The sequence below is a fragment of the Cavia porcellus genome, unplaced genomic scaffold (assembly GCF_034190915.1).
Source record: "Cavia porcellus strain 051 isolate PalLab524CR breed Dunkin Hartley unplaced genomic scaffold, mCavPor4.1 scaffold_2, whole genome shotgun sequence".
NCBI classification, from domain to species: Eukaryota; Metazoa; Chordata; class Mammalia; order Rodentia; family Caviidae; genus Cavia; species Cavia porcellus.
Window position 1 is genome coordinate 72,081,274 of NW_026947485.1, and position 12,905 is coordinate 72,094,178.

The window sequence follows — 12,905 nt, forward strand, 5'->3', positions numbered from 1 at the left end:
AAAAGTGTTATTGAAGGTCCTTGGCAGTGGCCCTGAGATAGTGGCAAATCCACAGACAGGAACCTGCATCAAATGCTGTTGTGCTGGAGTCTGGGCTCATTCCCTGAGCTCTCCCCAGTGCAGGCAGTCTATGCCACCCCTGAGAAGCTCAGGACCAAAAGGAAATGTCACGGGATTTAAAAACTCCTTTACATTTTGGAATGCTTGTTTATACATGAGGTATCTTCGAAAAGAGACCCAAGTCCAAACACAAAGTTTATTTACGTTTAATATGTATTTTATGCATATAGCCTAAAGTAATTTCATTCAGTATTTTAAAAGTCCTGCATTTTGATTATGACCTTTCTCATGACTGTGAGTCCAGTCTTCCCCCATGTAATGCCAATGTGCAAACCGTTCAGACTTTGAAGCCCTCAAATTTTAGATTTTTAGATTAGGGTGTTCAGCTTACATCTGCCCACTGTGGCTGTTCCACAGAGCCAGGACTACATAAGAGCTTTCTCCTGGCCAGAGCCCTTTGCTTGTGAAAAACAATGGGTAGAGAGCAGATGATCCAACTGCACCTTGTGGATGGGATGACTCTGGGGTGCATTTTACACCCTCATTCCAAGTCCCCAGTGTAACTCACTGGCTGTGCACTCCACAACAGCCTTCCTTCCTGCCCCATTTCACTCTTTATATGCATCCTCTAGTGCTTTCTGGGATCCATTCTAAATGGACCACCTCTGCTCCCATCCTCCTGTGAGGGCCTATTTCTGGGGAGCTATATGGAGACCAGTCAGTGACTTCTAGCAAGGATAACAGTCCATAAACAAGAAGTCCCTGAGGAACGTGAACTGGTCTGCTGTGGGTTCTGAGGATGAGAAGACGGAGTAGGAGTGGGTGGGGGCTCAGAGAAGGCTGATTAAGGTGTCGCGCTCGGTGTGATGCATGACCGAAAACAAAAAGAGAGGAAGTGGTCATGAAAGCATCAGAACAGAAGATCCTGAGAAAGAAAATTGTAACACGAGCAGGAACAGGAAAAGAATGGCTGTGGGTGTGTCATAGGGAACCAGTCAGTTCTGTGCAACCCTTCCTGTGAGACTCTAGTGGCAGACATTGATGCAAGCTGCAAGGAGAGATATTTAAAGGATTTTAAGCAGGTCAGTGCAGTACAGAAATCTGATTTACACTTGTAAATGATTACCCTGGCAGGTGGGAAGGAGACGAGAGGAGGCAAGAATGATGGGGAGGATGAGTTAGGAGGGTACTGCAAAACCTAGTTAAGAGACAGGGATAGCTTTCAGCACCCAGCTTCAGGTGCTCACAGAAAACAGAATTAAATAAAATATATATATATATATATATATATATATAATAAATAAAATATAAATGTGAAATACACATGCACTTAGACCTTTGTCTCTGTAACTCCTTTTACATGTTTCAGTGGTCCTTAGCATTTGGGAGTAAAAAGCCTTTTGAAAGAACTTGATGAAATGTGTGTATCCCATCTTCAGAAAAATGCACACACATGTAATTTGAATTCATTGTGCAGTGGTGTGAAGTAGTCATGTAGTCAACTAATAAAACCCAAAGGACACATACATTTCTTTATCTCCATATATTGTATTAGTTAGGGAAAGTTACCTACAATAGTAAGTAAACTCAGAAAAGTAAGACCTCAGACTGGGTAATAGTTCAAGTGTAAGAGTTTATTTCTTGCATGTAAATGAAAGTTGGGGAATAAAAAGTGAGCATTATTGAGCCTTTGGAAGAAATAGGTAGGAGAAGTTTCCTACTCAAAACATCCCTCTTCTATCAGTGAGAACTTTGTAGTTTGCCTTACATGTGCTCTTCATGCTGACCAGGCAGAGAGGAAGGAGCACGGCCAGCACTCATGCGAAGTCCCTGAGACAAAAACGAGGTGGCACTTCCTTGCTCTGCTTACCCTGAATTGGCTAGAGTTTAGCTTGGATAGATGCTGCTATCTGCAAAGGACTCTGGGAACTATAATCTAGCTATGAATCAGGAACAAAAGATTTCAGCCAGAATGCAAATTGTTTTTGTTACATAGGAACTGGAGCTGTTTAACTTTACTGGTTTTGTTTGTTTGTTTTTGCTTGAGACAGCGTTGCCTCATGCAGTTCAGGCTGTCCTTGAACTCACTATGTAGCTCAGGCTGGTCTCAAACTCACAGTGTCCCTCCTGCCTCAGCCTCAGGACTGCTGGGATATCAGATGTGCACCACCACGCCTACCTACTTTTCTTGGAAATAAATCACATAAAGAATGTGAGGGAAGTGAAAGGATAAAGTCGAATGAAGGTTAGGTGGGAGGAAGAATCTTTCACGTTATGGTTTCTGGAACCAGTCTAACTCAAACCAAGTGCTTTTCACAGACTGGAGATGGAAAGTTCTTTTATAAAGGTTACATCCTTAACTAAAAGATGAAGTGGAAAGTTGGCCCCAAACTACACTGTTCTGTGCCCGGAGGAACTGGAATTAATTTGAAATCAACTATTACTCACTCCGATTATACGTCGAGAGGGGAGAGAAGTGATTCCTTTGTCAGCAAGGTTACCCTGTGCTTTCCTTCCCTCCGCTCCAGCAAGTCACTGTAGCTCTTTTAAGTGACAGGCACTCAGACGCTGGGTATAGTCTCTCTGGCCACTTCCTGAGCTCCTTGCTGCTCAGCAGCTGGATCTCCTCTTTGCAGGGTGCCCCAAAGGAAGGCCTAGCCAGGAAGGGAGGTGAGTGTCTTTCTGCAGAGAACCACATTTTCCCATCTGCTTTCATCACACTGTGAGGACATCTTTCTTGAGGGAACAGGCTGGTGAGTTTTATTTAAAGTGTAAAGAAATTTCATTTGAGAACACAGCAACTTTTCATTTCCTCAGCATTAAAAGGATGAGAGCTAAGTTTTGTTTGTTTTTTCCACATGCACTAAAGCATTTTTGTGAAACTTCAAGAAAAAATCTGGAAACTGAATTCTCCTGAGATCAAAACTTTTCTAAATATCACATGTAGTGTTTGTGCAATTCCACACCTACGGGGAAGGTCAGGTCTCTCCCTTTTTCTGTTCCTGGCTCCTTGGCTCTTACTCCTGCCTCAGTACCTTCCGAAGTCCTTCTTTCCACCTCCCTAAACCGTAGCTGTTTCCTGTGAGAGACATTTGAAAAGTAATCTGTTTTGCTATTTTATTTGGTTTAAGTTCCATCTTAGAGCTATTAATGTGCTTTTTCCCCATTAAGTTCCTCCCCTGTGGTCAAGGAAAAGAGCGAGCTTTTTGCTCTTTAAATGAGACAAATTTAATCGGTTAATTTCATAATTTAGAATCTTTGTCGGTCTAGGTTTCAAAATGGAGAGGATTCTTTGAGCTCACTGCAACTGTTTGCTTTTGAAAGAGCCCTTTATTTTGCTGTGAATAACATTTCTCTTATAAACAGAAAATAAAAGAAAGTTTGGCAGGATTCTGCTCCCAGTGGGTGGAAACATCACGGGGAATTGAGAAATTGTTTCTTTTCTAGTGGGAAAACTTTGCCAATGAAATTTAGGATTAACGTCTTAAAACTACTGCTTCAACCATGAAAAAGCTGCCGAGGCACCAGCAGCTTCCAGGAATAGGTTTTCTTTCTGTGCCCAAATAGGAAATTGACCCTCAGTACAGGGGTATCTTAGTTACTTTTCTCTTGTTGCTGGGACAAAACACCTGACACCCAGAATAAAGGAAGGAAAGGTTTGTTTAGCTCACTGTTTGTCGAGGTTTCAGTCCATAATCATCTGACTCCAAGGCAGGGTGACATGGCACCGGGGCAACACTTTAAGACAGCAGCCAGAGAAAAAGGGGGAACCAAGCCTCTTTTTCTCTCTTAAATTGTATATAGGCCACCCCTTCCCCAAACCTGGCTCCAGGGGAGGTGTAGCACTCACAAAATCTCCTTGCCTCCTTTGTACAGGATGAGAGAGAATATTTACAAAGTAAGGCTGGGGCTCCCTGCTGATCCGTTCAGTTAAACTTCTAAACTTCTCAAGTTAACATAATGTATCAACCATAACAAGGGGCTACTTTTGGTGCCTGAACATCTTTGGGCTCTAGAATTTGGGCCACTCTATTTTGGCTCTTAAAACCTGCCATTTTGTCATCTGACATTTGCCTGTGTTAGCTTGCTTTTTGTCACTGTAACAGAAATAACTAGATAAAAAATCAGCATATAGAAAGAAAAGCTTTCTTTTTGGCTAACAGTTTAGGGGATTCCAGGCCACCCTTGGCTGGTACATTACTCCTGGCTTGCGGGGAGTAACACCTCATGGTGTGAGCATGTGGGGAATGTGGGGGAGCAAAGATGGCCAGGGAGCAAAGAGAGTGCCAGGAGTGTGGCATTCAGCACAGGACATTTGGGATCTGAACTATCGCAGTCTTGCCATTTTGTCCACATTTACACCGTCTCTGGAATTCATGCACTGAACCATTGTTCTTATTTTGACCCCTAAATTGATTTCCTCTCTGCATTCCCCGGAGACTTAACAAGCAGCATCACTACAGGAGCCGTTATCTTACCCTGGCTCTTCCTCACACCCCTCACCTGGCAGTCAGTCATCTGCCGCTCCTTGCTAGTACGCCTGCTAGCACCTCGCTCAGGCCACAGTGTTCTCCTATTTGATTTCCCATCAATCCTCACAACCATCTCTTATGTAGTTTTTCTCTCTCATAATCCGAACTCTACTCTGAAGCCAAAGCAATTTTTTCTAAATTTAATCTTCATCATCTGAATTCCTAAGATAGATTTTTCTTGCCTTTTTAAAAATCTCATCACAATTTTTACTAAAAAAATCCAAATGATTGACTCAGCCTTTCTTTGTTTCTCAGTTTTTCATGATCTGTTTATACTCACCCTGTGTATCCTGTGTTATGGATCAGATTTAGACTGCCCCCCAGAAGGCCTTTGGAAGATGCTTGGATCATGGGGTGCCATGATGACTCATCGATTGAGTTTACTGTTAGGGTTCGGGGTCTGGTCAGAAGAGACAAGTTACTGAGTGTGGCCTGGAAGGGTGTATCTCCCTCCCCAGACCCTCTCGGCTCTCTGCATTCTGATAAAGCAGGCCTAGGCCCTTCCTTTCCACCTTGCAGTTTCTGTCTTTGAGTCTGCTAAATACAGACTGAAACTTTGTAACTGTGAGACAAAATAAAACTCCCTTCCTAAATTGTGGATGTGGGGCATTGTGTCTTTTTTTTTTTTTTTTTTTTTTTTTATTTAAGAGGAAAAAGAGAAAAACACAAAACAAAACAAAGCAGTGTAAGGTTACATATAATACAGAACTACAAAAAAAAGCATAACAGTAAGAAATCACCTGTTAATAGATTACATATTATCATCTTGGAAATAGTTGGGGCATTGTGTCTTACTGATGAGAAAGTGACTTCACAATAACTGGACAACTCATGGTGAGCACAGATATTCCTCTAATTATGATTCAATTATGCCCTGATATACTCATTCTAAGTTGAAAATATCATACATCAAAGATGCTTTTATTGTACCTGATCTACTAACTAGCATAGTTTAGCCTATCGTACCTTAAACATGTTGGGAATATTTTTATTAGTCTATAGGTGAGCGAAGTCCTCTAACACAAACCTGCTTTGCATAAAGTATTAAATGTATCCTTTCATTTACTGAAGACATGATGGCATTCTCATTTAACTTTGGAAAAGGTAAACCAAACAGAGATTAAAAAGTCACCAGTAGGAAATGTCCTCCATTTTGAATGAGGTTAGCTGTGATCATCAAATCCATGCCTTGCTCTATTTGAAGCTGCAAAGCTCACCATCTTCTCTGCAAAGGGCTCTTTTATTTGGCTTTGGGTGAGGTTAGGCTTTCCTCCCATCTTCATCATGCCTGGGGGGAAGCGTTCAGAGGGATGTGCATCAGAAGAGCCTGGCTTTGAAGGTGGAAGTCTGAGGCTGTAGGAAATGAAGAAACCTTATGCTTAAACCTGGGAAAAAAGTGAAACAATCTTCATAGCAACTTCATAAGGCATCTTTGCACACATAGGAGTTCTTAAATACTGTTTATCTTAAATCCCTTCTCTTTCTATCTAGCTTCTTATCTTTACTGTCTGTAAAAATCACTGCAGAACTGAGATGATTGAAGAGGAGCATAGTGATTTATTTGGGTTCCATTCTCTTTATCTCATATCCAGGGGTTTTCCTGCTGTGCAGAATTCATGTTGAAACCAATGGACATTACCTAAAAGGGAACAGCTGGGACCCAATAGACATTTCCCAGGGACAATCTTCACTAGAGACCTTCTGTCCCAAACACCTGGGATTTTTTCCTCATACATGCCTAGCAGAGCCTTGTGTTGTCAAAGGCCTGGGGCTGTGCTTGCCAACCACCATCACACTGCAAGCCAGTAGTGAGGATCCATATAGAATTAGGAACCCAAGTGTGTTGCTTTTGAATTCACCCCATATGTCAGCTCTCCCATGAGATTTCCTGGTGTGTGTGTTTTCTGTCCACCTCAGACCTGTTTTCCCCCATTATTTTCCCACATGGCTCTGGTGCAGAACCATAGTTCTTTATCAAAAATGTTGTGAGTCTTTATTCCTTTCCCGGTAGATTCAGTAGTGGGCAAGACACTCTCCACTTGGGCAAGAAAGAAAATTAGAAATAAGGAAAATAGCACAGAACTCTTCACTCTGCGTTTTAGCATTTTTAAAAACAGAGTGCTATCTGTTTTCCAACTTGAACTTTCTTCTGTGTTCTCAGGGTGAGAAATAAGTCTTCATGCAAATATCCTAGGGTTGGTTTCCACGTGTTGGAAAGAAAGTCTTGGTTCCCAGTGTTTTTGTTTATTCATTTCTTCTTTAAGCTTTTCTTATTTTGGGTGGAGGGTTTGTTCAATTATCTGGTTAAGGATGGTGCTGACTGCCTTTAATATACACTTGTGTTTCGAAGTTTATTTTATGTTTTGTTGTGGTTTTCAGATTTCTCATGGTTTGGATTTGGGAAAGTAAAATCAAGACAAGGTGTTGGTAAGTAGTGCTTCCTTCTTTGGATAAGTCATGAGTTCCTCTTGTTTAATTCGGATGAAAGTGCTCAGATCCTGTTCACATTCCTTGGTCCTTGACCCATTTCCTATATTCCTGGCTTCTGATTTGTTGAAGAAGGAAATCTATTTTTTTTCCAGAAATGGTATTACTTTTGCTAATTGAGTTCAGTAAATGGCTTTGCATTTTCAGAGTTGGCTTGTTTTAACATGCAGAATGGTGTCCGTTGTAGACAGTGATGTGCTTTTTAGGTTAAAGACAGAAACTGCAACTATGCTGCAGCTCTACACGCTGTGCACTGTGGCTGCACTGCTGGCTTAGATGAGTTTGGCTCTTTGTTCCATTGGCCAAGGTGTAACAGGGCTCTGAATTGGTGAATCAGCTGCTCATTTGTGGCCATTTTTCTTTTAAAACTGCTTTTGAAGTCCAGCATTGTGATTTGTGCTTGATTACATCCCCTTCCTGGCATTCAGAGTATGTGCTGACAATTGAAAGGATGAGTTTGTAGCTAACCAAGTAATGAGACTGATAGAGCTCATCATTAGGAATGAAATCAGGTGTGACCCCAGGCCCCTCAATCTATTCAGTATTTTCTGTGGGTACAGAGACAACAAGTGAAGATTGTAGAGAAGGCAGAAGAAGACAGACTATTTTATATCACTCATGGGAGTTTCCGGGATCTGAGCATGGTGGGCAGTTTCTGTTGTTGGTTGGTATTTCTTCTGGTAGCAGAGTTGGTCATAAGTATGACTACAAAGAAAGGGAAAGCCATCTGCCCTTTACTTGTTTGTCCTATCTATGTAGGGAAACTTGTTTCCTTTCCCTTTTTTGAACCTAACATTAAACTTTGTTCTGTAAAGCAGCCTTTCTCAGTACAGCCCAGTGGGCTGAGCCCAGTCAGAAGCAGATTGACCAGATGGGGCCTGGAGGGGGAAAAGTCACCCAGACCCTGAGCAGCCCAAGAGATTCAAAATCAAAGCTCTTAACAAGGAAAAGAAAAGTGCAAATCTCAGCCAGCAAGACCTCTGGGCTGCTCCTTATGGGAGCTTTCAGACATGGCTGGCCAATTGTCTCTGCTCTGCAGACAGATAGCAGAGTAACTAATCCTGCCTGGGAGGCTTCACAGGTGTCCTGCATTAGGACTTGCATGGTGGTGGTGTTGGGAGGGAAAGAGAGAGAGAGAGAGAGAGAGAGAGAGAGAGAGAGAGAGAGAGAGAAGGAGGCAGAGGGAGGGGGAAAGAAGATGGAGAGGGAGAGGAGAGAGAGAGAGAGAGAGAGAGAGAGAGAGAGAGAGAGAGAGAGAGAGAGGAGAGCCTCCCACAGCAGTGCTGCACGATGGTGCCTTCTTCCTTCCACTTAATAGCAAATCCTGTAACCTCTTGCACTTTTTCCAAACCAATTTGCACTGCAGAATGTTCTTGTCTCTAGAAAGCTTCAAAATTACACTTTCACCCTTTTAGCCACAGCAGAAAGCATTCTTCAGGATGTACCACTATGACCCTGAGAGGCCATTTGTTACTCAGTTCTGGAGATGATGGCCACTGAAAATAGATACTGCTCAGTTCCCAGGAGGAGACATTTCCACCCACAGAGGGCTACACACAGGGCCCTGTAGCCTGTTGGGAGGCAGAGCAAGGACCAACACGGGTTCCATGAGAAGGCAGGGGCAAGACGGAGTGAGCATGCTTAGGATTGGCCATTGAGAGCCACTGCAGTGGATTCTGGGCACAGTGTCTCTCCTGCATTTTCAGGTACCTGGCCCTGAGCCAGCTAGGCTAAGTCCACAGTGGCTAGCATGTGAGGTCCAGATAAGAAAGGGCTTGGAGGGGCAGATTGTGTCTTGACTGAGAGATGCACTTGCAGACACAGTATTTACTGGCTTTAGCAACTGGCCAGAATCCCACTGTTAGCAGGGTCCCAGGTATCAAATCCTCAGAATAGAGAAAATAAAAGGCATGGTTAATACTCCTGCTCAAGAGTAGTAATCTATCTCTCCCCTCTCTTTCAAGTCTCGTTGGTACTGAGTCAATGACACTTCTTCCCCAGATGACCTTCTCCCTTTCTGGAAAATAAGTCTAAATTAAGCTTAGAAATGTCTAAATAGGAGTGCAGACTATGTAACCAAGAAACTCTGGTAAGAGAAAAAAATACCGCTTTATACCTATGATATATTAAAATAAAAATAGGTTGGAAGTGTTTCTTGGCATAACTCATATTTGTCAGCTCAGTTATTAGAACTATCTACTCCATACTCAGCGAGTATGAATTATATTCCGTGGTTAAAAACTTTGTGTTAACATCATGACACACAGTCAAGTCTTCATACGAGTTTCTTGTACCGTACCGTAGTGTGGTTTTGACTTTGCCTATCTTCTTCATGGGTGTCTTCCTGAGTACACATGCAGACCCATGAAGGCACATCTCATGGAGGGCACAGAACGATTATACAGACCTGCGTTTTTCCTGTGGGGAGCTCTTTTCGCCTCCTGACGTCGTCGCTGTGTCTGCATTACCTCATACCAAAAGGCTGGTAGAGGAAAGGGCTTACTTTCTGCACCCTCCTGTCTGGTCAGTCTTCCAGGTAGATGTTTTGGAGCATCAGTAATGAAGGAAACAACACTGGAATTAATACCTTGCATGATGAATTGCTGAGGGTTGTGCTGCTCTGATCTGTCTACAGCAACTTTCATTTTGAAAACTCACCTTTTGTGCTTTATATCACTTCTGTACTTAACCACTCCCCAGCTTCCTCACCAAACAGCTATTCCTTTGGAATCTTTTACATTGGAGTTAGGGATTTAATTGGAGAGAACAGGCAAGGACAACTCTTGATGGAGAAGGAGAAGCAGAGTGAGTCCCTTGGTTGGACTCTAGCAAGAGTACCTCTGTGTACTTGGTAATGATTCAGAGCCTGAATTCCTGAAGGAATCTCAAGATTATCTTGTGGGTGTCAACCTCCTTAGAACTGAACATTGCTGTAATGTTTGCATCCTGCCTTGGGCTGTAGGGTAATCAGTGATACACAAAAGAGGTTGATGCATTTCTAACCCTTCCTGAGACTCCCGAAAGGAATATTTCTGGCTTTCTTTACAGAAGGTGGTAATTCATGAAAACGACAACTCATACATTTTTGCAGGTAAAGATGGAGCCTAGAATCTGTTGAGAACTGCGCAACCTTCACTGCAGCTCCTATGGAAGCCATAGGTATAGTCTGCTTTGGTAACATCGCAGGACAGCTGCTCAAATGGGAGAACCACTGGCAGGGAAGCTTGATTGACAACATGCAGAAACCTTAGCACAGTGCATCTCCATTTTCCATCTCTGGCTAAAATCTGGGCGATCTAAGCCTGTCAGAGAGAAGATCAAAACAATAGGGATGGTTGGAGATATTAGAAAGAACTTGTTCTTGTAGCTATTCTTGGCAGAATTTCTGCTCTTTGCTAATACAGGTAAGCAAAGTTCCAGATGAGTATGGCTGTTAGGCTTGCTTTGCTTGAAGATTCTAAATTGGTTGTGTGACGACTTGTTTGCAGAATTAAGCAAGGGCATATCATTAAAGGCAACTTAAATGCACATTCTATTGAGAGAATGCTTGAAAATTTATCTATAATAGCAGTTGGCTTCCTCCTGCAAGATTTGTTTAAGACATAACTAGCTAGGGAATGTCCAATTGTTATCCCTGTAAACTTTGATAATCCCCATATGAACAAGAAATGGTCTTGGAGGTTGGGGGATGGATTATCATTGTATTGAATGGGGGAGTCAAAGTTGCATCATAGGTTCTGGCAAAACAGCCTTTGTCTTGAGAATTGTTATGTCTTTCACTGAAGTACTTAAGTGTCAGAGAAAAGGGAGAGAATGTGAGAAAGTACTGAACCACAGCTCCTTTGTGTGTGTATGTGTGCTGTGGGAGTGTTAAAACACTTCCCTTGCACAGGGAAAATTCAGATTTTTCCTTCCTTAGGATGGCAGTGGCCTTGGTTTCGCTCCTCTTTATCTACCTTCTCTATCATTTTCATTTCCCACCTTTCTCTTGACTTACATCAGTTGTCATGCTTGGGGATCTGCTTCTCAGACACATGTGTAAATGTATGTCTAACAGGATTTACCTGTTTTCCATGTGTGGAATATCTGCCATAAGTTATTTTAAGTGTTTTGAAGCTTAAGCATAAAGCTATAGACTGTAGATCTATTTTTGACTGTAAGTAGTAGGAGTTCAGTAGTTGATAAATAAATTGCTCAGACACAATATACAGTAGTAAATCTTGCATATACTGGCAGGACATGTAGTATTTTATATATATAAACACTATGTATGGTAGGTTAAATATGTATTGGCATATATGTTCTGGGGTTTGGGGTTGAAATAATTTAGATTTTGTATGAAAAAAACTCTGTGACTATTACTTTAATATAAAAGCATCCATGTAATAACTCTATAAATAATATTACTGATTAAAGCAAAGTACATAGCTTTACCATGGGGCCAACTCATTGTTATAAAAGTACTTTGTAAACAAAAGTGTCACAGGAATTCACAGAATGTGGAGGACAAGGAACATGGTAATAGGACAATCCAAAGTATTCTTAGTCCTGCAACTAGAGTGCACCTAACAATACCTAGTTGTAATTCATATGCATTGGGCACATTTAAATTTAGTCTCATTCCACTCCCGTATTACCTGTATTAGCAAAGAGCAGAAATTGTGCCAAGAATAGTTACAAAAATAGCAAGCAGATATCACTTGGCACATTTTACCATTGTAGGCACATGGAAAGGTACGAAGAAGATAAATGACTTGTCCAGAATGGAGATGGGAAACAAATCTTCAAGATCCTAGCATGAGTTTCAGTGCCCTGTGAAATACGGATCTAATTCATGCTGGGGGTATCAGTGAGTGTGTTCTGAAGGTGCTCACAGAGCAGAGGAAAGCTGAACACTAAATGACAGGAGAAGAAAGTGGAAAAATCTAGAGCCCTCATACAGCACTGGGTGTGTATGGAATATAAATGATGTAGCCTCTTTGGTAAACAATTTGGTAGTTCCTCAAAATGTTAAACACAGAGTTACGTATTCCACCCAAGAGAAATGAAAGCATGTATCCACGTACAACTTGTATGTGAATGTTCCCAGTACCATTATTCCTGATAGCCCAACAGTACAAATATCCCAAATATTTTCCCATGGATGGATAAACAAAATGTAGCATATCCATATAGTGGAGTATTAATTGGAATAAAAGGGAGCACATACTACAATATGGAGGAGCCTCAAACACATTATGACAAATAACTCTGTTTTAAAGGGAATATATGATATGATCCCAGTTATATGAAATTCCAGACTAGGTAAAGTCACAGAGCTGGAGAGTAAATTCAGGAATGCCTTCACTCAGTATGCAGAGAGTGGGGAATGAGTGCTAATCGGAGTGATGAAAAGGTCCTAAATTAGATTGTGTGATGATTGCACAACTCTGAATGCACCAAGACTCACTGAATTGTGTAGCTGAACTTGATGAATTTTCTGCACATGAGTTATAGCCCAATTGAAGCCACTAAATTATAAGAGAATATTTTTATTTTCTTGATATTAGGCCCGGCTTCCGTTATCAGCAATGATGACGACTCTGCCAGCCCGCTGCACCACATCTCTAATGGGAGCAACACTCCATCTTCTTCAGAGGGTGGCCCAGATGCTGTCATCATTGGGATGACCAAGATCCCTGTCATTGAGAATCCTCAGTACTTTGGCATTACCAACAGCCAGCTCAAGCCAGACACATGTAAGTACACTTGTTTATACTGGTCAGCCCCTTTGTGCTGCATAGCTTGTCAGTGAGCACTTTTATCTGAGCTCCTACGAAGGCTGAT

General features: G+C 41.9%; 1 protein-coding gene across 6 annotated transcripts in view; it reads left to right on the forward strand.

The window, feature by feature from the left end:
- The window catches only part of Ntrk2 (neurotrophic receptor tyrosine kinase 2), a 346,711-nt gene that overhangs the window by 172,564 nt on the left and 161,242 nt on the right, over window positions 1–12,905 (forward strand). For 4 of the 6 annotated variants that reach the window (XM_063243697.1, XM_063243700.1, XM_063243709.1 and 1 more), the window contains 2 exons: window positions 6,972–7,019; window positions 12,629–12,817. In XM_063243697.1, coding sequence (XP_063099767.1) covers window positions 6,972–7,019; window positions 12,629–12,817 — 237 coding nt within the window. The remainder of the gene's footprint in view (window positions 1–6,971; window positions 7,020–12,628; window positions 12,818–12,905) is intronic. The other 2 variants (XM_063243701.1, XM_063243714.1) reach the window with 1 other exon arrangement.